Here is a 27,056-nt window from a genome sequence, read left to right as displayed (position 1 = left end):
TCACAACAGGTGGGCCAAAACTGTTCTTATCTGTTCTATGTTTCTAAAAGCTGCACATGTATATTTTTTCTTTGTTCAATTACTGAACCAATAAAAGCATTAGGAAAAAGCAATGTGTTTGTTCTGGCAGTGTTTCTATTATAAACACTGAATAGAAACTTGTTTGAGTAGGTCCCTCGTCTCCTCCTCTTGCTATACGTCTAATTTTCTCTAAATTAAATGTTTGTTAGTATACCTTTTGTACAGCGATGCAGAATATGTTGATGCTATATAAATAACATGCTTTACTTTACTTTAAAGGGATGCTCCATTGCCAAAATTTAAAAATCACTGTTTAATAGATATACTTCCACTGAAAACATGCATGCATGTATATAATTACTATATCTATCCATCTGGACGTGACAAATTTGCTTTAAATCTAGAAGTCTGTTAAAAATGTTAAGAGCCAGGTTTTCTTTAGTCTTACAAAGCTTTATTTTTACTGCCAACATTACAATTCTTAAAGGGACACTATAGTCACCAGGATCACTACAGATGATTTAGTGGTTCTGTCGTCTATAGCCTGTCTCTGCAGGGTTTTCAGTGTAAACACTGCCTTTTCATAGAAAAGGCAGTGTTTACATTTCTGCCTAGTAACACCTCTAATGTCAGTCACACAGATGGCCACTAAAGTGCTTCCTATCTCAGCAGCACCTATATTAAGTGTATCCACACTCTGCATGGAGGCGCTAAACATTCCCCATAGAGATGCATTGGTGAGATGCTGATTGGTGCAACGTTTTGCAGCACATGCGCAATAGCTTCCCAATACTTTTCCTATGGATATAATCAAGCTTGATGATCTTGGCCATAGAGGCAGGGCAAGCTGCGGGGAGACAGGCACAGCGTGGGGAAGAAAGGAGAGTAAAAAAAAAAAACCTAAAAAACATTCCCATGTGTAAGGTTGAATCATGCGATCGGAGGGTGGCTTGTTGTCTGGTCATACTGTAGGCAGGTGGCAAGGAAGTTCTGCTCCTTCCACAGCCACTTAGTGATGCTGGGGGCAGAGTGACATCATAACCTGGATCAAGGCATCACTGCAGGGCACTGGGGAGAAGTGCTGGAAGAGCACAGACATCAGAACTCGCTGGCTGCCCGCCTTCATTCTCCCTTCCTGATACAGCACATTGAGGCAGAATAGGCATCTGCTATCTGTAAAAAAACAGATTGCTTAGGCTTGCCTTAGCACGCAGCTGACCAACTCTTAGCTCTCTTTGTAAAATGAAAAGCAGATACACTCTACACACATTAAGCTTTTCAGAGGGGGTTTCTTAGTTGTTTTTTTTTCTTGCCAGGTCTGGAGGTTAAAATGAGCCAGTACAGCCTGTTGTATTAGTTATGATGGCAGGTTACCCTGGAGCCTATCCCCGGTAAGAAGTCAATCCTTTTTTTTTTCTTTTGCAACTTACCTGGGTCCCTCCGGATGCTAAGCCTCAGGGTTTGGGACTGAATGGTATCTGGTTTCTGTAGTGCATCTCTTCTTAAAGTACATATTTCTCGCGATAGAAGTGGTGCCTTGAGATATCATACTTTTTCGTTCCAGTTTTATATTCTTTTTGTTGATAAAACTGGGGTTCTCCCTCATCAATGCAAATTGCATTAAACTTAGATACATTGTTTGTCTGAGAGTGCAGGTTGTCAAACATTTATGTTGATATTGTGTCATTCAAGTGTTCTTTATGCAACAGAGGAGAGGGTGGTCTCTGAATCCTGGGTAGGGGGATACGGTCAACGTTTCAGCTCTTGACCAGATGAAAGCTCTGTACAAGAGCTGAAACGTTGACAGTTTGGAACTGTAAGAATAAAGAAGAACTTATCTTTTTTTTACCAAATCCTGGAGTGCTGGTATTTCTTTCAATATTTATACTTTATGTGTTCAGAGCACCAGGTGTTGGAGTGCAGGAGCTTTGGGGAGATATATATATATATATATATACACCAATTCCTTGCACACAGGCTCAAAGTATAGAATCCGGGTGCTTGCAGTCCAGGGAAGATTCAAATATCCAAATGATAAGTATGACCAGCACTCACGGTTTTGTTAAAAGTTGTAGATTTTATTCATACGTGTTAAAAATGGCAGCTCAACGTTTCAGTCCTCGTCTGGGACTTTCATCAGGAGATGATGAAAGTCCCAGGAGAGGACTGAAACGTTGAGCTGCCATTTTTAACATGTATGAATAAAATCTACAACTTTTAACAAAACCGTGAGTGCTTGTCATACTTATCATTTGGAGATATATCTATATATTTATTTATTTATTTATTTTTTATTCAGTTCTTATTTGTCTTCAAACTGCTCCTAAACAGTTCTGACAGATTCTTGTAAACATAACCAAGCTGTAGTGGTTATGTTGCTTAGTGTCCCTTTAAATTACTTGTGCTTGACAAGTAATTTTAGCAAAAAAATTTATGTGCTAAAATATTCCTACATATGAGCACAAGCTGGATAGCTATTATCATAGACCACAATCAATGTAGTTCATTTCGCAAGTATAGAATCCTTAGTTCATACTGTGATCTAATTCAAGCTTCACTTTCAAAGCAATGTCCTTGAAAATCAAATCTTAAAAGTGTACTTCAAATTGTAAAGATTGAAAAAATTTATGTAAATCGTGCTTTTGTTGGCAGTATTTGAGAACCAACTATAAGAGGTTTGCTTGTTGCTTAATAGCTCACTGTTTTGTGAATTGTCTCCTCATTTCATTTTTTTCCACATGCAACACTAGTTCTTTATGTTTACAGGAATCAAATAACCATGAAGTGAAGATTCGAAGTACTGTATCACTCTCACAGAGAGTCCATCTGTACTTCTGCCACTACAGTGTACAGTCCACGAATAAGCTGCTCTCGACGACCTATGTTGAAGGTGCTTGCATTCTTGCAGAAAGGTGTATGCTTTAATACACAAACTCTAGTTTAATGACTGAAGAAGATACTCCGTTTATAATGGAGGATTATACCACCAGGACCTATGGAACAGGTGGCCTGGACAACAGACCTTTGTTTGGGGAAACCTCTGCTAGGGTAAGCATGCAATATATTTCTGGTATGTTTTCAATTCTATATATACATATATGGGAGGGGTGGCCAAACGTCTTGTTCGTAAGAGCCTCATGTTAACATTTAGAAATATTCAAGAGCTGCAATTTAATTTATTGGAGTATTCAACAGAATCAAATATTGTCTCATATCAAATATTATCCCATGTGTCTCATTCCCACAGCCTCCTTTCCTCATGTGTCTCATTCCTTTGCAGCACCTCTATTCATGGGTTTCATTCCCTCCCCACCATCTGTCTCATTCCCTTAGCCCCCCCACCATCCACATGTCTCAATCATTCTCCCAGTACCTACATTCATGTTTAATTCCAGCCCCACCATGTGTCTTACCCCTCCCCCACACCTTCCAAATGTGCAAGCTTACCCCCCCTGTGTAATGTGGTCGAGACGTGGAGTAAAGTAGCTTGTTTCCCTCCACTGGTTTAACAGGAAGAAGTTTGGCGCCATCCATTCACAGTTCCTGTCAGACTGGGTAGAGGAAAACAAGCTCCTCGTCTGCAGCTTGGCCACAATACAAGGAATAAATAGTAGGGTGGGAGCGCTGTGCAATGTGCTCCCCTCCTGCTGCCAGACGGATCAAAACTATGGGACAGTGTCCACAGACTACTTGCAATACAACTACAACAGCATGTATTGGTTCTGGTGTTTGTAGGCTGTCCCTTTAATTAAAAAACAAAAAACAAAAAAAAAAACCTTATAGCAGCTGCTACCTGTTGGAGAAATTCAGCCCCCCAACCTTAGCTAGACCAACACATTTATGATTAAAGGGACACTATAGTCACAAAAACAACTTTAGCTTAATGAAGCTGTTCTGGTGTATAGATCATGCCCCTGCAGTCTCACTGCTCCATTTTCTGCCATTTAGGAATTAAATCACTTTATTTATATAGCCCTATTCATACCTCAAATACCTACTGTAAATAGGCATCTAATGTTTAAACTTACTTTATTGCAAATTCTGTTTAATTTAGAATTTCTTATCTCCTGCTCTGTTAATAGCATGCTAGACCCTGCAGAAGAAAGTTTAATTTACAGAGCAGGGGATAAAAACATTGAAATGAAGTTACACGTGATTGAAAATGAAACTATTTTGTTTTAATGCAGGCTGCATAAACAGAAACAAAAGTGATTTAACCCCTTCACGACGGGTGACGGACGAGGTCCGTCATCCTGGGGATGCCCTTAACGACGGGTGACGGACCTCGTCCGTCACGCGGTAAAATTAACGCCGCGATCGCGCAGTGCCGGCGACCGCGGTGTTAACGCTGTTGCTGGGTCCCTCTGAGTCAGGGGCAGACCAGCAACAGCAAATCGCGATGTCCCAGCACATGTGATCGCTGTAACAGCCAGTCACAGCGGTCACAATACTGCTGGGATATCTGAACCGCCTCCCTCCACCTCGTGTGGGTTTGTGAAGTGGAGAGAGACGGATCGTTGCAACATTGTGTCCCAGAAGAATAGTGAATATCTTTAAAAGGTTCCTAATCCCTTTCCCCTTCCTTTAAAAAAAATATTAACCCTTTCCCTGCTGCTTGATCACTGCTAGCAGTGATCAATATACAGGTCACAGTACTTTACTGTGATCTATTTTTTTTTTTTACACTTAAGGGTTAAATTTAATTTTTTTGTAACCCTAAGGGGTTAAATTTTATTCTTTTATTTTATTAATTTGTGATTTAGTTAGTTGGTGGGTTGAATTTATTGGTAATTTGGGGAATTTAGTTAGGGGTTAAAAAAAAAAAAAAGTTTAGTTATTTAGTTAAAGTTTTCTTAGCTGTGTTAACTGTATTAAAAATGTTGCGAAAGTATAGCGCAGAGGAGGCTTATGCCCTGTTAGCCGCCGACTCAGAGGCGACCGACACTGCCTCAGAGAGTGACGCAGGGAGTGACGCAGGGGACAGGGACTATGTGCCAGATAGTGCAGTAACATCAGAGGAAATCGCTGATTTCCCCTAATGTTCAATATGGCGCAGATGACTGGGTACCCCCTAATCATTTTTCGCCAGACATCCCAGTGTTCACTGGCAATCCTGGCATACAGGCTGACCTGTCTGGCTATAATGCGCTGGATTGTATGGAGCTGTTTTTGGGGGGTGATTTTTTTGGGGAGGTAGTTACCCAGACGAATCTGTATGCGGAGCAATATCTTGCACGCAACCAAGACTCCCGAATCGCCAGGACAGAGAGATGGTACCCAACCAGTGTGCCAGAAATTAAACAATTCTGGGCACTGACCATGTTAATGGGGGTAGTTAAAAAGCCCACAATTAGAATGTACTGGACTAAAAATCCTATTTTTAATACCCCCATGTTTTCCCAGACTATGCATAGGGAGAGATATGAGGACATACTGCGTTTTATGCATTTTAATGACAATATGAAGTGCCCCCCAAAAGGTCATCCGCAGTATGACATTCTTTATAAAATACGCCCTCTAATTACCAACTTAAATGAAAAATTTGCCACTATTTACACCCCCAAAAAACTAATTTCAATTCATGAGTCCCTCATGAAATATAAGGGAAGACTGGGATTTAGACAATACATCCCATCCAAAAGATCCCGGTATGGGATAAAATTTTATAAATTATGTGAAAGTGGCAGTGGCTATTTATACACCTTCCGTGTATACCAGTGGTAGTCAACCTTTTTTTACCTACCGCCCACTAATGCAACTTTTTGGTTGAAAAAATTTCCTTACCGCCCACCAGTTTTCGCGCAAATGCGGAATATTTTTTAGAAAGGAGGGTGTTTTACAAAAAATAAATGTACGTACATTTATCTTTTTATTTCTACTTAATGCAGGTTTATAAGGTTTTTAACTTTATAAAGTTTAATGAGAAAACAATAAAGTAAATTGAAATTACCTTTACTAGTGATTAATGAGATCCTTGAGGTTGATGCTGCGAGACTAAATATTTGATTTCTGGTTCGATTTTCGTAAGGAACAAACGAAGGTCTCTTTCAGTGATATTCAGACGACTTCTCTGTTTGCGCATAATATGATTTCTCATATTATCTCTCTATGATTTTTCTTGTGCGTCAGCTCATCTCCTCTCCCTCCTCAATTCCCCTCCCCACCTTTTTTTTCCCCCTTTTTTCTATTTTTTAACCTTCCTTGTAGCAATGCCCAGTAGGAAGGCTGAGCTAGGTAGCCTACTTACTATATAGTCCACTATAACAGACAGACACACGTACAAGACACACGTACAAGACACACACACGACACACATACAGACACACATACATACACACACACGACACATACACACACGACAAATACACACACACATACACACACACGACACATACACACACACACGACACATACATACACACACACGACACATACACACACGACATACATACACACACACACACACACAACACACATACAGATACACATACAGACACAAATACAGACACATAGATACACAAATACAGACACATAGATACACAAATACAGACACATAGATACACAAATACAGACACATAGATACACACACACGACACATACATACACACACACGACACATACACACACGACATACATACACACACACACACACAACACACATACAGATACACATACAGACACAAATACAGACACATAGATACACAAATACAGACACATAGATACACACACACGACACATACATACACACAAACACGACACATACATACACGACACATACAGACACACACGACACACACAGACACACACGACACACACACACGACACACATACATACACACACGACACACATACATACACACACGACACATACACACACGACACACATACATACACACACGACACACATACATACACACACGACACATACATACACACGACACATACAGACACACACGACACATACAGACACACACGACACATACAGACACACACGACACATACAGACACACACGACACATACAGACACACACGTACATACACACACGACACATACATACACACACACACACGACACATACATACACACACACACACACACGACACATACATACACACACACACACGACACATACATACACACACACACACACACAACACACATACAGACACAAACACACACGACACATACAGACACAAACACACACGACACATACACACACACATACATACACACACATACATACACACATACATACATACACACACACACATACACAAGACACACACGACACATACAGGAACACAGACAGACACACATACACACAAGACACATACATACAGACACACACAAGACACACATACCAACAGACAGTCACACATACATACACACACACAAGACACACATATATACAGACACACAAGACATACATACAAAGACACACACACACACACACACATTATATTTAAGTCACCCTCCTGTTTCCTACCTTTTAGATTCAGGAGGGTGACTTTCCCTGGGGTCCAGTGGTGGCTCAGGTGGATGGGAGTCAGAGTTCCCACTCTGACTCCCTGGTCTTCCTCCCGCGCGGCTCTCAGGGTTAGCTGGGAGGAGTGATGTGCAGTCACTTCCTCCCAGCTCTGCGATGTCATCACAGGGGGCCCGGTCGCGCTGTTAAAGCGCCCAGCGCTGACCGGGCCCCCTTACAATCCACATCCATCGGGTGGCCCTGACAGCATGGGCCACCCGATGGACCCCTCCATATGCGGCCCCGGCGGTTTGCCGCGCGGGCCGGAGCCGCAATTTGTCACGGCGGTACCCAGTCGCAGGGGTACCGCCGGCTCGCACCCGCCCGCCCGTCCGCCAAAACCTGGAAATCCCTACCGCCCACCTGAAATCCTAAAACGCCCACTAGTGGGCGGTAGGGACCAGGTTGACGACCCATGGTGTATACGAAGGAAGGGATAGCCACCTTGATCCCCCAGGTTGCCCAGATACAGTAGGGACAAGTGGGAAAATTGTCTGGGACTTAATAATGCCATTACTCAATAAAGGTTATCACTTATACATCGATAACTTTTATAACAGCATCCCACTCTTACAAATGCTGTACTGTTTTGAGACCGTGGCCTGTGGCACTATCAGGAAGAGTCGCACAGGTTTCCCAAAGGCTCTAGCAGAAAAAAAAATTAAAAAAGGGGGAAACAGCAGCTCTCTGCCAGAATGAACTGCTGGCACTCAAGTACCGCGATAAAAAGGAGGTTTTCATCCTAACTACGATCCATGGGGAAAACACTCGCAGGGTCGCAGTTCGTGGCAGAGAGGAACATAAACGGGTGCCAGTCTGCATTCAGCAATATAATCGGCACATGGGGGGAGTTGATCTATCCGATCAACCAATGCAGCTGTATCTAATCATGCGCAAAACCAGGGCATGGTATAAAAAAGTGGGCATATATATAATGCAGACGGCAGTCCACAATGCCTTTATTATTTTTAAAAAGGCAAATGCTGAGCTGAAATGCACATTCCTTTCATTTCAATTTCAGCTCATTTCTGGGTTACTTGAGTGCCACAGAGGGGGACCATCAGTGGAGCCTAGCAGAAGAATGGAGGCAGGTCACTTCTGCTTTAAGATTCCACCAACCCCTAAAAAACAAAACCCCCAGAAAAGGTGCAGGGTGTGTTACAAGAGGGGCGTAAGAGTTGAGACCAGCTATTACTTCCCTGATTGCCCCTCTCAGCCCGGCCTATGTATTGGCCATTGTTTTAAAGTTTTCCACACCCAGGCCGAATAAGCAGACCCGTTTTGGGGTGTGATTTTAGTCAACTGTCTGGTTACCAAATCTTGGCTTTGTCTCCCATTTATCCTGTCTTCTCTGATCCTTGACCTCGGCTTGTCCTATCGTTGTTCCGTTTCTCTTTACCCCTTTGACTTCGGCTTGTACCTTGACTATTCTCTGCTTGTATAGCACGGCCATTCTAAGGACCGGTATTACAAGTTTCTCTCTCTGTGTTCTCTCTCTTTGTGGTCTGTCTGTGTTTTGGAATCCGTGACAGCGTTGCCCGTGACACATTGTTGCACTAAGAGGACATAGCTGAGCAACATATTAGGTGTTATACTGCCATAGCACACATAAGGATTGCAAAATATACAGTAACATCTCCAAGTGTGTGTCAAAAAGGCAGAAAAAAATGCTAATTGCAACTAGACTTGGTACAAACTAACAAAAAAATGATCCTACGCTAAGGTTTAAAATATGCCTTTTGAAATACCCTGGGGTGTCTACTTTAGGAAATGGTAGGCCTTTGTGGTTTTTTTTTTTTAACTTTCCAACTGCAATAATGCCCCAAATTGAAGCATAGGCCAATTAAATCCATCTCTCAAAATTGTACTGTAAATACTGAAATGGATAGGTCTCCTATATGGCACTATAGCTTCACGAAATAGTGCCAAAGACATACAATGGGGGTGTCATTTTACTCAGAAGACTTAGCTGAGCATAATTTGGGGGGTTTGAACTTAGTGGCAAATGTGAAATATACAAAATGCCTAGCAAAAATGCAATCCATATGTAAAAAACGCACAAAATAATTTTTGACCACATAATTTGGCATATATTGGTGAAAAAATGGGGGCATGTTAAGGCACAATATGCACTTTATGAGATACCCTGGAGTGTCTACTTTTACAAATGGTAGGCCTTTGTGGGGGTTTTTTGAACAGTCAAACTGTTATAATACCCCAAATGGACACATAGGCTCATTAAATCCGTCTCTCAAAATTCTACTTTGAATACTGAAAAGGACAGGTCACTTAAATGGCACTGTAACTCCACGAAATAGTGCCAAAGACATACAATGGGGGTGTCATTTTACTCAGAAGACTTAGCTGAGCGTAATTTGGGGGGTTTAAACTTAGTGGCACATGTGAAATATACAAAATGCCTAGCAAAAATGCAATCCATATGTAAAAAACGCACAAAATTATTTTTTACCACATACTTTGGCATATATTGGTGAAATAATGGGGGCATGTTAAGGCACAATATGCACCTTATGAGATACCCTGGAGTGTCTACTTTTACAAATGGTAGGCCTTTGTGGTGTTTTTTTGAACAGTCAAACTGTTATAATACCCCAAATGGACACATAGGCTCATTAAATCCGTCTCTCAAAATTCTACTGTGAATACTGAAATGGATAGGTCTCCTATATGGCACTGTAACTTCACGAAATAGTGCCAAAGACATACAATGGGGGTACCGTTGTACTCAGCAGAAGTAACTGAACACATAATAAAACTTTGTACAGGAATAGCACACACCAACTTTACAAAATACACATGAGAAGTTCTTTGTTATAAGTTTGTGTGCGAAAACCCCCAAAAAACACAATTTTACTCCAATATTTAGCAGAGGTTGGCGGTAAAATGGCTACGTAGAAAGTGTCAAAACAACCTTAGGTAAATAGCCTGTGGTGTCTACTTTATATAAATATATACTTTTGTGTGGCAATTTTGTTTTCTTTTATGGCTATTAGGCTTACAAGACAAACATACCAAATTCTAAAATCGCTCCACATTAAAATTTTATTTTACTCCTTGTGCTTTGTGACCTGTAACTACCAAAAAAAACTTAAAATCCCAGACACATTATATATTCTGTAAATCAGAACAAATAAATTAATTTATTTTTAATTGCTTTCCTTAACCTGCACTAATTATGCACACATTATGATTGCAAAAACTGTAAAAAAAACAAAACAATATTTGTCATTTTTTTTGCATTTTTCTGTATTTTTTTTATAATAAGTAAGCATTTATATATATATATATATATATATATATATATATATATATATATATATGTATGTCATATCAAATTAAAGCCCTTTCTGTCCTTTAAAAAACAGTATATAATATGTGCCGGTGCAATAAATGAGAGAGATGCAAATTGCAGTTTAACGCAAACAGCAAGAAAATGCAAAAATTGCTTGTGTCATTAAGCGTAAGTCAAGCTTCTGAAGCTGTGTCCTTAAGGGGTTAACTCCTAAATGGCAGAGAATTGAACAATGAGACTGCAGGGGCAAGATCTATACACCAGAACAGCTTCATTAAGCTAAAGTTATTTTGGTGGCTATAGCATCCCTTTAAAATATTACAGCGATTATATAAATGGACAGTATAACCATTATACAGCACTATGGAATTTGCTGGCGCTGTATAAATAATAATAAAAGGCAGTGGCAGGGTCATCTCGGCAGATAAGCTCACACTGATCTCTCCTTGCCTAAATTCTGCATGCAAATGTTTTGTGGGTAAGGTTATGCAGCTCAAAGCTGCAAGTTTTTTGTTTTTGCAAATGACTATGGGAAAAAAAACTAAGCATGAATACGAGACCACTGTATGCACTTGTGTTAGTACCTCAAATGTGACTATAGTGTCCCTTTAAGACAACCATATCTCAGAAGCACTTTGGCGTACCACCGATGATTAAATCCTTTAATATTCTCTGTGTGCAAGTCTTTTGACTTCTTATTACCATAAAGCCATACTCGGCAGGCTTCTTTCCAATGATCTCCAGCTAACTCGTGCACGTTCTCTTCAATGATTCATAGAATACCAGAGTACCGTATATACTCGAGTATAAGCCGACCCGAATATAAGCCGAGGCCCCTAATTTTACCCCTTAAAACTGGGAAAACTTATTGACTCTAGTATAAGACTAGGGTGGGAAATGCAGCAGCTACTGGTAAATTTCTAAATAAAATTAGATCCTAAAAAAATTATATTACTTGAATATTTATTTACAGTGTGTGTATATAATGAATGCAGTGTGAGTGCAGTGTGTTCATGAATGCACTGTGTGTGAGTGCAGTGTGTGTGCATGAATGCACTGTGTGTATGAGTGCAGTGTGTGTGTGTGTATAAGCCGAGGCCCCTAATTTTACCTCTTAAAACTGGGAAAACTTATTGACTCGAGTATAAGACTAGGGTGGGAAATGCAGCAGCTACTGGTAAATTTCTAAATAAAATTAGATCCTAAAAAAATTATATTAATTGAATATTTATTTACAGTGTGTGTATATAATGAATGCAGTGTGTGTATGAGTGCAGTGTGTGCATGAATGCACTGTGTGTATGAGTGCAGTGTGTGTGTGTGTGTTGCAGAGCCTTGGTGGGGGGGTGGGCATTTTTATTACTTTTTTTTATTATTATTTTAATAACAATTTTTTTGTTACATTTTTTTATTTATTTTTTTATCATTTATATTTTTATTAAATGTTTTCGTCCCCCCTCCCTGCTTCCTAGCTGGCCAGGGAGGGGGGCTCTCCTTCCCTGGTGGTCCAGTGGCATTGGCAGTTCAGTGGGGGGCAGGGGGGCTGGCAGGAAGCACTTACCTCTCCTGCAGCTCCTGTCAGCTCCCTTCTCCTCCGCGCCAGTCCGTGCAGCTCCTCTGTCAGCTCATCGTGTAAGTCTCGCGAGAGCCGCACTATGACCCCGCGGCTCTCGCGCGACTTACACTGGGAGCTGACCGAGGTGCTGAACGGACCGGCGCGGAGGAGAAGGGAGCTGACAGGAGCTGCAGGAGAGGTAAGTAAACGCTCTGCAGCCCCCACAGCCCCCTGTCTGTATTATGGCAATGCAAATTGCCTTAATACAGACAGTGACTCGAGTATAAGGCGAGTTGGGGTTTTTCAGCACAAAAAAATGTGCTGAAAAACTCGGCTTATACTCGAGTATATACGGTATTTACATTGTTTAAGTCTTTGTCTTTTTTGAAAAGAGCAGAGTTCTATGTTAGACCAAGCCTCCTGAATAGTAAATGGTTCTAGCCCTAAAGAAGTGCACTCCTAATAAGATCCTTCCTCATCAAGTGAAGAAAAAAAAATGAATGTTGCATGCCTTTTTTCTATCCTGTCTTCTTTGATTTTGCAGCATAGCCAATTCTCCGCTGTAATATAGGGTAGATTAAGGCAAGACCACCCTCCATATTATCTTCACCACTTTGTTTGTTTTATGATGACTTTGTTGACACTGGGCCCCCTAGTGGTGTTAATATAAACTGATGGATTAAATAGCCCTTTTTTGAAGGGGTTGAGTGAAGCTGGGATTTTTGTTTGGAAGCATACCCACCTATTTGGGTGGTGTTAATTTATTTGGTTATAATTAACTACATAATTATATAATATGATAAACAGCGGCTCATATACCCTGGAACAATTTAGTTACCTGGCATATATGGCACACACAAATCCAAGGCCCATTGAAAAATAAAATAAAAATTGGGTGTATCTGTAGGTCTATAAAAAAAGCGGACTTGCAGTTATGAAATCTATTTACTTAGAAGTTTCATGTGTAGAAATGCCGTAACGCAAACGTAATTCCCGGCTCTGCTGTATCTGGAAGGGAGCTGAGATGGATCATTATACAGCTTATGTGAATGACTATCCAGTCACAGTTTGCATGTATTTTAATATTTCATTTTATGCTTTATAGGATAGAATCATCAATATCATTGTTGGTGGAATAACATCCCTATTCGCTCTAGTAAGTATGTTTAATTTTCTTTTTTTTTTACATTTAGAATATGATACAGCATGTTAGCTGGTAAAATGAAGGAAACCATTAGGGTAATTTATTTATTATTATTATTTTTTTTTTTATTGTTTTCAAATATTCACTATTTGGAGTAACAACTTTCAATTCCACTTCAGTTTACAGGAGTGTGAAAAAAAAAAAAAAGTACTCCTCGGAGGCTAAAGCGGAAGTCCAATCTACTTGTCTTGACAAAATAAAGTCAATTACAAAGATTGGCATCCATACCAAGAGGCCCAGACATGTACAGGGCTAATAGTTAAGCTCTGCATTTTCATAAATTAAATCTTAATGGAAACACTGAGGCAAAAATAGATGACCTGGAATCCTCCTAGCCACAATATGGCTATTTTTGCTCCCATTTTGCCAATTGGATTTATTTTGCAAAAATTCACTTTTGTGAATTACCCTGAGTGTCATACCTTCTGCACTCCCAACTCTGTTGCAGTGGAACATCAACCTCTTGCAAACACGGCCCTTTCAGGTGCCTGAGAGTGATACGGGAACTTGAGAGATCTGTGAGGGCACAGGGGCCTTTTTATTTACAGAGGAAGTGTAGAAACCAGAAAGGAGCAGACAGGAAGCAGTGTCCGGTGGTCAGGGCTGGCAGCAAAGAAACCAGGTCAAGCCAAAGGTCAGAAGTCATTTGACTGCCTCCCACCCCTTGCAGACGGAGCACCACTGGCTGTTTACAAGGAGCAGAACCTCGGTGCCATGCCAAAGACCCTGCCTCTTTAATTACTGGACAGTCCTCCTGTGGCTAAGTCAAAAGAATGGTCCATAAAGTTAAGAGACAAGATCATCACCCATTCCAAACAAGAAACAGGATACAAATAGATAGGAAAGCACTGAATGTTCCTAGAGACACCGTTGGAAGCATAGTTCGCAAGTTTAGAATTGAAGGAACAGTGGTTACACTACCTGGATGGGGCAGAAAAAGGAAGCTATCAGTGGCCAGATTTCTGAGAAGGCAGGTTGTAAAAAAGAGTGGCTATGAAAAAGCTTTTGCAAGACTTACACCACTACTGACCCAAATGAAAAGTTGGCTTCAATATGCTCAAAATCATATAAATAAGCCACAGAAGTTTTGGGATTCTGTTTTGTGGAGCGGTGAAACAAAACTGAAACTTTTCAGCCTTATGGATCAGCGGTCTGTCTGAGGAAGAATGAAGCATACGCTGAAAAGTACTCTCTGCCTGTAGTGAAGCATGGTGGTGGCTCCGGTGATGCTCTATGGCTGCTTTGCATCCTCTGGCACTGGAAACCTGCAGCATGTGGAAGTTCTGTCCAAAACAGAACTTCTGGTCTTTCCTCCCTCAAGTGTTGCTACTCCCTTGTCTGTTTCCCTCCAAGTCAATGGCGCTACCATCAGCTCTACCTCGCAGGCTCGCTGTCTAGGTGTTCTTTGACTACAGCCTCTCCTTCACCCCTCCTGTTCAATTAATCACCAAATCCTGCCACTTCCATCTCAGAAGCCCTATTTAATGGCTGATACAGCTAAGGTGCATGTCCATGCCTCTGTCCTCTCTCGCCTTTACTACTGTAATGCGATTCTCAGTGGTCTTGCGTATACCCAATTTGCCCCGCTACAGTCTATAATAAATGTGGCAGCGAGGCACATCTTCCTCCCATGCCTCCCCTCTCTGTCATTCCCTACATTGGTTTCCCATAACATATAGGTCTCAATTTAAAATCCTGGTACTTGCTTACAAATCTCTACATAATGTTGCTCCGACCTACTTATCCTTACTAATACACAAATATGTCCCATCTAGGCCCCTACGCTCTGTTAAAGACTTACGTTTAACCTCTGGTGCTCGCATTAACCCCTTAAGGACACATGACGTGTCTGACACGTCATGATTCCCTTTTATTCCAGAAGTTTGGTCCTTAAGAGGTTAAAGACTCCTAGGGCTGCACTATTCCTATGGCGCGCCCTTCCCCTCTCTTTTAGACTTTTACCCAGTCTCCTCTCCTTCAAAAAAATCTTTGAAAACTTACTTCTTCAGAAAAGCATATCAATTAAACTGTGAACAGCTTTTCCTCCCAGCACCCTGATTCCTTTCCTGCAACTGTCATCAAAACACTAAGTCCTCCGTGAATACTAACCTTGCAACCTACTTTTCTAGCCTACTCTTACCCTTTGTGTCACTATACCCAACTCCCTCTGCAGGGCCCTCAATTCCTCGGTTCCTGTGTGTCCGACTCGACTGGTTACAACTACGTGTCTGGCGCTTTATAAATAATAATATTCATTGAAGTACCAGGAAACCCTAGGAAAAAAACGTCAATCCGTCTGTGAGGAAGCTTAAACTTTGGCGTCATTTGACCTTTCAACAAGAAAACAAATTCCACCAAGGCTTGGTTACAGAAGAAGAACTGAAAATTCTACAGTGGCCATCACAGTCACCTGAGTGCTAAGAGCTTCAGGGACACCACATCCAGGCCTTTCAGTGTATAGTATCCCTTTAAGACTCTCCAGTATATTGGAGATATAATTTCTTCAAGTCTGAAAAAACACTGACCCAAATAATGACACGTCATTTTCTGTAAATCACAACTTTAACTTTCATTTTCTCAGAAGCTGTTGGGAATGTATATGTAATATCAGTGTGCTCACTATGGTGAATGAAGGATGTTTAGTAGTACCCCAGTCTGTAATTATTGTTTATTTTTAGCCGATTTACCCAATACAGTAAAGGAGGCAATTTGTTACCAATAGAACTTGCATTTTTTTTTTAATTGTCTTATGTGAGGTTGAATTTATGTTTTTTCTATCCACACAGGTAACACTTATCAGTGCTTTTGTCTTTCCTCAACCACCTCCCAAACCATTGAATGTATTCTTTGCATTCTGCATAATTTTGTGCTCGGTTACATGTCTCGTACTGGTAAGTATTATTAACGTGAAGTGCCCCCCCTCGTGTGCATACAGTGGGGTAGCCTAACTGAAAAGATATAAATATTTTGATGGGTCACTAAATTCTGTGCATATGTTTGTATGAATGTACCATACTACTAGTGTTCCAATATACAGTGAGGGGAAAAAAGTATTTAATCCCCCTGCTGATTTTGAACGTTTGCCCACTGACAAAGAAATGATCAGTCTATAATTTTAACGGTAGGTGTATTTTAACGGTAGGCGTATTTTAACATTGAGAGACAGAATAACAAAAAAAATGTCGAAGTTATAAATTGATTTGCATGTCAATGAGTGAAATAAGTATTTGACCCCTTCGACTTAGTACTTGCTGCCAAAACCCTTGTTTGTAATCACAGAGGTCAGACATTTCTTGCAGTTGGCCACCAGGCTTGCACACATCTCAGGAGGGATTTTGTCCCACTCCTCTTTGCAAATCCTCTCCAAGTCAATAAGGTTTCAAGGCTGACGTTTAGCAACTCGAACCTTCAGCTCCCTCCACAGATTTTCTATAGGATTAAGGGCTGTAGACTGACTAGGCCACTCCAGGACCTTAATGTGCTTCTTCTTGAGCCACTCCTTTTTTGCCTTGGCTGTGTGTTTGGGGTCATTGTCATGCTGGAATACCCACCCATGACCCATTTTCAATACCCTGGCTGAGGGAAGGAGGTTCTCACCAAAGATTTGACGGTCCAACGTCCCTCTGATGCGGTGCAGTTGTCCTATCCCCTTAGCAGAAAAACACCCCCAAAGCATAATGTTTCCACCTCCGTGTTTGACGGTGGGGATGGTGCTCTTGGGGTCATAGTCAGCATTCCTCCTCCTCCAAATACGGCAAGTTGAGTTGATGCCAAAGAGCTCGATTTTTGATCTCATCTGACCACAACACTTTCACCCAGTTCTCCTCTGAATCATTCAGATGTTCATTGGCAGACGGGCCTGTACATTTCTTGAGAAGGGGGACCTTGCGGGCGCTGCAGGATTTCAGTCCTTCACGGCGTAGTGTGTTACCAGTTGTTTTCTTGATGACTATGGTCCCAGCTGCCTTGAGATCATTAACAAGATCCTCCCGTGTAGTTCTTGGTTGATTCCTCATCATTCTCATGATCATTGAAACTCCACGAGGTGAGATCTTGCATGGAGCACCAGACTGAGGGAGACTGACAGTTATTTTGTTTTTCTTCTATTTGCGAATAATCACACCAGCTGTTGTCACCTTCTCACCAAGCTGCTTGGCAATGGTCTTGTATCCCATTCCAGCCTTGTGTAGCTCTACAATCTTGTCCTTGACATCCATGGACAGCTCTTTGGTCTTGGTCATGGTGGAGAACTTGGAATCGGATTGCTTCTGTGGACAGGTGTCCTTTATACAAGTAACAAGCTGAGATTAGGAGCACTCCCTTTAAGAGAGTGCTCCTAATCTCAGCTCGCTATCTGTATAAAAGATACCTGGGAGCCAGAAATCTTACTGATTGATAGGGGATCAAATACTTATTTCACTCATTGACATGCAAATCAACTTATCCATGTGTTTTTCTGTTTTTTTGTTGTTATTCTGTCTCTCTTTTAAATCATTCTTTATTTTTATTGTGCGTTATATATCAAACAAGCTTGGTTAGACATTTCATAGTAGATGACAACATACATAAAGATGTAGGTTTGACAGGAAATGTCAAAAACACTGCACATTTTATAGTTAACGAGAAAAAACATCAAGAACACAATTCTATAGAGTTAACAGAAAGAAAATAAGATATAGGTTAGAACAGTAGTTAATTGCAAGATATGATTACCACTGGGTGATTAGGCTCAGCTACAGAAAGGATACCTTTGTAGAATAAAACTTAAACCTCGCTAAAATTTATGCCCTATACTGACAGACTGATAATAGGGAGGCTAACTGCTCAGGATGAGGAACATACTTTTGTAAAACAATATTAATGTTGGTGGGCATGCACTTTAACTGCTCCTATATCACAAATTGATTAAGACGATGTAGCAAACAGAAGTATGGCAGAACCCTGTGAGAGACCCCACCACTAACTCCGACCTTCGCTGTGTCAGATAGGAAAATTGGTGGGAAAGTCCCAGCACACTGACAGGTTCCTCAGAATCCGGTCCACCAGCCCTAAGCCCCATTGGAGGTGCCCTCGGATCAGGTAATCCCATGACGCACCCAGCGCTGGCGGACCACTCTCGAGGGTGTTTGGTTGCAATGAGCAGATCTCTCCACTAGACTCAAGGCTCAGGTAAGGGAGGGCGGGAACCATGTGCAGATGTCTAGTATGCGCAGAAATATTGCCGGCAGCCTCCACTTCCAAGCCGAGGCACAGTGATGCCATGTAGCATCTACATTTGCCTGAACAGAGCCCAGGAGATGCCATGAGTGTATAAGGGAGCTCCTCCACCGGATGGGTGAGGGATCAGATCCCACAGGGCTGCTGTGGTGGCCATCTTGGAATCTCAGCACTGCAGCTCGGGGCTGCATGCCACATCGATGCCAGCTGCTATGCCTTCCAGTGGGGACCAGGATAACCCCCACCGGTCCAAATAGGGGAGACCAGCGGGATGAAATCTCAGGAGCCAATGTGTTGCGATCAGGCGCGAGAGTAGAGAGCTGGCCGTCCACTTTGCTCTCTGCCCAATAGGCCGCAGGCCTACAATCTCTCCTCTGGGCTTCATAATCAGCAGGGGATCAAATACTTTCCCCCCCTCAATGTATGGTTAGATGTTCCAACTGTTTTCTCAAATGTCAAGGCAACTAAGACCTACAGTCACTGTGCAGATTGTATTTATTGATCTCTTAAATTAAAAGGGGCACTTTAGGTTGAAGTTTTATTCTATTTATAATAAAAATATGCTGGTGCTGCAATCTCACAGGGTTTGCAGCTTTTACAATTGGCTGAAACTAAACAAAGAAGTACCTCTGCCAATAATGATCACTTTTAATGCAGCAATGAGTAATGCTGTATTGGCAACACACTGGTTTCTTGAAGTTTAAGTTCAGTTGTGGCTTTATATTATTATTGTCCTGACACCCTTTTCAGTAGTTTTATTGGTAAAATGGAAAACACTGCACTGTGGGTGGAAACAACTGAAAAGGTGTAGAGTAAAACACAAAAAAAGCTATCTTTCACAACTGTAACCTAATTTTTTATTAAACCTAATGTAACTGTTCACCAATGTCTTTTTTGTTTAAGGAGTACTTATTTTTATTTTTTTTTGTTAAGTTTTTAATTTTGGCATGGTACGGGTTGTGGGTACAGAAGAGAAAAAGGGGAAGGGGTAGGGAGGGGTAACATATTGCAATCACAACTTTCGAACCCAGTGTCCCAGATTGACCTTGTCTTATCTAAGTCGCTTTCTGGAGTAGCCTTAGTCTGATGTCTATCTAAGCTGACCGTTGCCATGGTGCTCGTGTGTGTACTTGGTTTTGGGGTCTTCGGACGGTCAGGTCTTGTCGTTGCGGGTGAGGCCCTTCTTAGGTCTTTGGTCGCGTGTATTGCCTTTGGACTGTGTTCAAGTGTGTTTGCATGTTATCTGGTGCTTCCTTCATTTGTTTGTCCCTACTAGGGGGCGGTTGGGCGTTCCTAGAGACTAAGGTGCTCTCCTGATTTGTTTGTTTGTGTGTCGATGTTTCTGAGTTCTTATTTGTAGTTTTATTTGTTTCGGGGTGGTCTCTTTCAGGGTTGTTGGGGAGTGAACGGTGGAGGGGGGGGGGGGGGGGGAAAGGAGCTGATCAGGGTGTGTTGGGGGTCTGTCATCGGTGTCTTTAGTGGGTGTAATTCCGGTCCGATACCCTCACCTTTACTGGTCTGTGTCTTATCTTGGTTGCCCTTGTTATGGTTGGGGGTTTTCGGTGTTGGTCATGAGCAGTTGCTTCGTGTTGTGGTTTGGGGTGTACTGTTGCTTTCGTGTCCTTGTGTAACGTTTGCGTTGGTTTGAGTGTGTTTCCTTCCCTCTTTGCCCTTTTTCGTCTCTCCGTTTCTTGTTCTCCCTTTGAGGGACCCGAAGGAGTGGTGTGTGGTCGGGGGTCCCGCCCCGTGTCCGTGCGTCCTCACCGGCCGGGCCTTTAGGGTGGGGGGAGGGGCAGAGAGGGCTCACTGGTTTGAATGTTCTTTTCGTTTGGGGGGGGGGGGTTTGTGTGGGTTCGTCTATCTTTTGTATGCCTGTGTTGTCAAGGTGTGGGTGGCCATTTGGGTTGAAGCTCCCCTCGTCTGGAGACCGAGCGGGGTTGAGTTGTCAGGAGGGTGGGTCTGGTTGTATTGGTAGGTGTTACTATGGGAGTGTTATGCCTAAGTTCTGAGAGGTCCAGAGGTCCCATGTCCAATGAAACGTTTTATACGAGTCATGTATTTGCGCTGTTAGTTCATCTAAGTCGCAGATTTCATTTATTTTGCGGATGATGGTCGTTAGTTTGGGGATCCGGTGATCTGCCCATAGTTCTGCGATTGCCCTGCGAGTAGCTAGGGTTATGCGGGCCACCAGTTTGTTTTCTTGTCTCGTGAGGGTGTTCAGTGGTTTGTTGAGTAACATTGTCCATGGCTGTGCTAAGATGGGTTTTCCCCTCACCTGTTCGATGAGGCTCTGTACCTCTGTCCAGATCTGTTTGAGTTTGGGACATGTTCACCAAGAGTGGAGGTATGTACCCTTTTATCCAAATAGTTCCCAGCATTCGGTGTTGGGTTTCTGGCCCATTTGCTGCAGTCTGTGTGGCGTCCGGTACCAGCGGAAGATGGTTTTGTAGGCCTGTTCTTTATGCGTTACGCATGTAGTGAGGGAGTTCGTGGCTGCCCAGTCGCTCGGGTCCTCCGGTGGTCCGATGTATCTTTCCCATGCCGTAATGTAAGTTAGATTGATGTGGGAGGCGTGCGTTGTGAGTGTGGTATAGATGTCTGAGATTTGTCCTCGACGAAGTGGTGCATCAAAACATTGTTTTTCGAATGGTGTTGGTGGCGGTATACCTGCCTGTTTGACTCCTGGCTGTTGTGCTAAGTCTCGCAGTTGGATGTAGCGGAAGTAGTCTGCCATGGTCAAAGCGTCTGCGTTTGGTAGCTCGGAGTATTTAAACATTTCCCCTTGTCGGTATAGGTGTAGGAGTCTGGAGATGTCTCTCTGGTAAAATGCGGTGAATTGTTTTGCTGTCATGCCCGGTGGGAAATTTTTTTGCAGTATATCGGTGTCACTGGGGAGAGATCGTACCTGGGGTTGAGTTTGTCCCAAAGGGCTATCGCGTGCGTGATTGCTGGGGTAGTACTTATTCTTTATAATGGTAATATGGGTTACAAGGATTATATGGGAATTAGTTATGTTAAAATATCCAAGCTGCAGCTATTGCGGTGTAGGAGAATATTCCCAAATTATTGTTTTGGCCTTAAAGGATCACTATAGTGTCAGGAAAACAAACTTGTTTTCCTGTCACTATATCTTAGGTTAAAACTCCTTCAGTTACTTACCTTAATCCAGCGCTGGGCTTCCTCGGTGCTGGTGACCTCTCCTCTCCCACCAGCTCCCAAGTGGAGCGGAATGCGCATGCGCACATTCAAACAGTCCATAGGAAAGCATTTCTCAATTCTTTCCTATGGACATTCTGCACGCTGAATGCAATTTTCGCATCCAGCTTCGCAGAAGAGCCTCTAGCAGCTGTATTAACCCCAAATGTAAACATAGCAGTTTCTCTGATACAGCCATGTTTACATCTGAAGGGTTAACACCTGGGGGACCTGGCACCCAGACCACTTCATTGAGCTGAAGTGGTCGGGGTGACTATAGTGTCCCTTTAAGTGTGCTACTCACAACAATATGCAGACTGTACCATTTTCACAACTTATCTAGTTTTTGTAGTGGAGGCAGTACACACTTTTCCCCAAGTTCTCTCCTGGCCCAATTAGTATTAGTTTTTTGATTATGATAAATGAGGCACAATAACTGGATACATCCTGTCATTGTTTTAAATAGAACATGTAATCCACTTGTATGTACAGTATTCTGGGTTCATCCAAGCCTGATTTGGGAAGAAGGTGAATACCATACTCATACATTATCAATTTAAAACAAAATACTTTTTTGTTTTACACACATTTTTGCAAAACTGGAACTGACTTTTTTACTTTCAAAATATTGATACATTGATTAGATGAGAAAAGTAAATTTTAAATTAAACTGAACTATAAAAATATTTAGGTCAAAGATTGCTGCTGTTGCCAATAGCAAATTTAATATGCAGTAATAACACTGTAGGATGTTTTTAGCACATGAATAATAATTTTTATAATTTTCTTCACGCTGCAGATTTTTTGGTACCGACAAGGAGACCTGGAACCTAAGTTTAGAAAATTGATCTATTACATTTTATTTTCTATTGTCATGTTATGTATATGTGCCAACTTATACTTTCATGATGTGGGGAAATGAAACATGGACAATAGCAGAAAGCCTGTTCCAGAGCGGTGTGATGAACAGAAGGACACCTTGTGGATCAAACTATGGAGTTGCAGTTATCCCTTTTTTGTTCTGAAGTGACGATGACTTACTGCCATAAGAGACTAACCCCCCACCTTTTTTTCTTCTTTCTTTTTTATTTAAAAAAACAAAAAAAACACCATTGTTGCACTTAAGACATTCTGGTGAAAGCACTTTTGTTTCTGAAATTCTGTTTTTGGGGACGAATTCTGATCAATTCCGGAAGAACAACCTTCAAAGGCATTATGTCAAGTGTGTTTATTTAGTTTAAATATAACAGTTTGTTTTTACTATGCAACAGATGCCAGTAAGTACTATTTCACATTACCAAAACTGTAATATTAGGTTATGAAAGACATTTTGAATGAAGGTTTAAATAAATAAAACAAAATATTTACATGCCATTTTGTCAGTTATCTTTGAAAAGGTCTACAAAATGCCAGCACCTATCTTATGGGGGAAAACCATACAAGAAAATAAATATATTCCAACAATACTTCAACTACACGAAATCAAACTAGCACCTTTGGCAGATTACCACCCATCCCAAAGTAAAATGATCATACAAAGTGGACTCTTTGGTACTATTGGTGGTCTGATATATATTTATATATTTTATGTACCATATTTTAATGCATCAACACTGCAATTTTGGGACTAAAAAGTGGCCCTCTACCACAGTTTAAACCACTGTCTACCACTGAAAAACCCCACTTACATTATTTGCTGACATTACAGTCTACTCCCCATGACCTTATACAAGCAGACATTTCATGCATATTCAGTATATACAGCTGTTTAACACCCTGCTATGCTAAGGAAACGTTTTATTTTAGATTCCAAAATTATTAGATTGTTTTGACAGCATAAACAGTTATTGGTTTGTAAGGGCTTAAAGTGCAACTGTCACTTCTCTGGAAGTTACACCCTTGAATAAAACATTGAACATCACATAAAAAGTTAACAAGTTATAGGTGACTTTCCATTTTCTTTTAAAATGTATATACCCTGGGCAATTAAGTTTTTATGGTGCCAGAAGGTTTCTGGCACTAACTTACATTTAGGGGTTAAATCACTCATGAATGGCAGCAGTGCGAGACTTATTTAAGAAGAATTTCTGACCGCGGTTGAGGACAGAGAACCTGCGCCACAGACCAGATTTGGGGTTAAACCATTCATGAATGGTTTAACCCCTAAAGGTAAGGAAGCAGCCGGATATTACTCCCTCTTTGCCTTTTTATAAGATTTATTTATTTTTGTGTTGTACTAGATATCAACACTTGGGAACCTTCATCCTATGTTTGATGTCTACAGTTTTCCATTCTTCTGGGATTCCTTTGATGGATTGTAAGTAAATTAACTTAGCAACTAAAATGGGTCATAAACTCTCTATAAGAAAAAGTAGTCAACCCATTTTACATATAGCTAAACCTCCGAACTTATTATTTTATTTTTTTTAAATTACACAAGGGAAAATGGGACAAAACAAGATTATTCTACAATCAAAATGGGACAAAACAAGATTATTCTACAAACAAAACGTTACGGTCTACGTGTTTAAGGATTTTCTTGTGAGACAATGAGGAAAATACAGCTGGCTGAAAGTGCAATAGGAACCTTCTGTTTCACTTGTAAAAGAGTGGGAAAAAAATCAAAATTGCAAAGACAATTTTGTCTTTAGAAAAAGTAAAAATTAATATACTTTATAAGATGAGCAAATCCCATCTTTTATAAGAAATCTGGACCTTTCATGGTTTTCAATAGAAAACAAAGTGAATCAAATTACCACATTTAAGAAAAGAAAGAAAATTCTCCAAATTGTGGTCAAATGTGGGTCTAGTCCATCAGCTTTGCAAGTCTGAACACAATAATTTGAATGGTGGCAAGCTATGGACTAATCTGACAGGAAATCTCAATCTGATTTGGCTGCCAGTATCACAAGGTCAGTTTTCTGCACCTGTATGAGAGGTCATAAAACAACTTTACTTTGAGTTAAAAAAAAAAAAAGTTTAATGGTTGTTATAGTTAAACTTGTTTAGATTAAAATCTACTGAGAATGTTGACCTAGATATTTCTAAGTGTCTGGCGGAACAGTCACTTTTAGGCTCTGTCAATAAATACATTTTACAAATAAAAGTAAATTCTCAGGGGATGGGGGAGGTCTGCATATGCTGCTCATTTTAGTGTTGAACTTTAAGTTAATTAGATTTTATACTGATCACAACCTATAATGCTATATCACTACCTGTAATTATGACCATGATAAAGATCTGCTGTTTAAATAGTTTGTCATTTTGCCATTACCATAACTGTATCTTACACCAATGGGGAATTAAATTACATAAATATATTATTTGTGTGAATAATATCTTATTGTTTACTGTTTAGTATCTCACATCATGCAGACTTCCTACCCTGAAAAGCATGTGTTTGCAGTGTGACCTCAGTTAGGCCCTGTAACATTAAATTTTCTAATGTGTTTAAAGGGTAACGCTAAGCACCATAACCATTTCATACAACTGAAAGGATTGGGATTCACAAATACGGTTCCTGCAGTTTCTTTGCATAGTTCACATAAAGTCCTGTAGATATATGCATTTATATAGGTGCCCTGCCAGACACCCACTATAACAATTTCCTCTGAACTTGATCTATATTTCCTATTCAGAGCATTCCATTGACTGCTTGTAACATAACTTGGAACAAAATTGAATCTCTCACGAGCTTGCTGCTTACACGATACTCACTAGAGAGATCCATAACCACACAGGGAGGCCCTGCTGTTTGATCATAAAAGGCTATGTAAGCAAATGTTAATCAGTGACATTTGTTAAAGCTGACCCAAAGTACTAACACCAGGCTTTATACAGCCCACACCTTCTTATGGTCAAAAATATAAACCTTTCCAAAATGTCTGTTGCACTTAGTACTTTACTTCAAAGTAATTTAAAATGCAGACAAAGCAAGGAAATCTTGTGGTTTTGTAAACTTCCTCTAATTTCCTATCTGTATGCAGCTAAAGGAAACTGGCTTTCCTAAGATATTTAATCTAGGGAGAGTGCTGGCCAAAGCAGTATGTGTCCAGTTGTAATACAATAAGCTGGTGATATGAGGGCATTTAGAAAAATAGTCAACTCATTTGAAACCACCTGGGGTTGCCATTCCCAAGAAAGCACTTGGAGGTGGGTGGAATGGATGCAGCAAAGCCCAGTAATGGACCAGTGAGTAGGAATGGAGGAATGCACTGTTAAAGATCTTCAACATCTTTTGAGTCATCCGAGTCTGGTCCATCTAGAGAGGAGTCGTTCAGGTTTGGTCTCTCACCATGATGTTGCAGAATCGGATCTTAGATTGAAACAAATAAAAAGTTAGTTTTAACGAAATTGGCAATATAAATATTGCTCATATTTGGTAAGGACCTTGATTTGTGAGGGGAAAATAAATAACTAAATAAAAATATATATTTATATAAATATGTTATTTATTCCACATTTTACAGTAGGTATTTCTGTTTGCAAGTCATAATTTTCAGATATTAAATTGAATTACAATATGGTGCAAACTAATACATTGAAAGATTGTGGACTTATATCAAATCTTACACTCTACAGGAAAAATATTGCTACCTAGAGCTCTACTATATGACTAATGTCTATATGCAAAATGAGCAACATTCCATTTTCATGTATCAATAATGATACAGCACGCTTTCCATCTACATACATTGTTTCCTAAAGCAGAACATTAACGTGAAAAAATACATTTTATTTTACAATTTCTAACTTTTATTTTTAAGTTATATTAACATAAACACTATTTATAGGAAGCATGGTCATGAAATACCAAGGTGGAGGCCTGGCACATATGGATTACAGGATTGGTGTTCTTCTCAAACACTCAATTTATGGCAACAATCGTGGAAAGGAGTGGTGTCCTAATATAAACAACCCTCATCCGCACACAAAAGGAGAGAAGAGTAGCATTTCACTGCTTTTACCCATCCTGTTAGTTCACTCAGTGTATAGGGAATGGTAATTAACACAATCTGCAAATGG

At 40.7% G+C, this 27,056-nt stretch overlaps 2 protein-coding genes across 6 annotated transcripts in view; one reads left to right on the top strand and one right to left on the bottom strand.

Moving 5' to 3' along the window:
• The window catches only part of TMEM243 (transmembrane protein 243), a 30,138-nt gene extending 6,739 nt beyond the window's left edge, over nucleotides 1-23,399 (top strand). For all 4 annotated transcript variants that reach the window (XM_063448199.1, XM_063448201.1, XM_063448200.1 and 1 more), the window contains exons 2-5: nucleotides 2,788-3,069; nucleotides 13,521-13,571; nucleotides 16,406-16,510; nucleotides 22,831-23,399. In XM_063448199.1, the coding sequence (XP_063304269.1) occupies nucleotides 2,965-3,069; nucleotides 13,521-13,571; nucleotides 16,406-16,510; nucleotides 22,831-22,953 (384 nt within the window). In that variant the 5' untranslated portion in view covers nucleotides 2,788-2,964 and the 3' untranslated portion in view covers nucleotides 22,954-23,399. The remainder of the gene's footprint in view (nucleotides 1-2,787; nucleotides 3,070-13,520; nucleotides 13,572-16,405; nucleotides 16,511-22,830) is intronic.
• A 1,118-nt stretch (nucleotides 23,400-24,517) lies between these two features.
• DMTF1 (cyclin D binding myb like transcription factor 1) overlaps nucleotides 24,518-27,056 on the bottom strand; it is a 43,314-nt gene continuing 40,775 nt past the window's right edge. For both annotated transcript variants that reach the window (XM_063448196.1, XM_063448197.1), the window contains one exon: nucleotides 24,518-26,346. In XM_063448196.1, the coding sequence (XP_063304266.1) occupies nucleotides 26,249-26,346 (98 nt within the window). In that variant the 3' untranslated portion in view covers nucleotides 24,518-26,248. The remainder of the gene's footprint in view (nucleotides 26,347-27,056) is intronic.

This window comes from Pelobates fuscus, chromosome 3 (assembly GCF_036172605.1).
Source record: "Pelobates fuscus isolate aPelFus1 chromosome 3, aPelFus1.pri, whole genome shotgun sequence".
In the NCBI taxonomy this organism is placed as follows: domain Eukaryota; kingdom Metazoa; phylum Chordata; class Amphibia; order Anura; family Pelobatidae; genus Pelobates; species Pelobates fuscus.
Note: the sequence above shows the minus strand (reverse complement) of the source record. Positions and strands in the feature narration are given on the sequence as shown.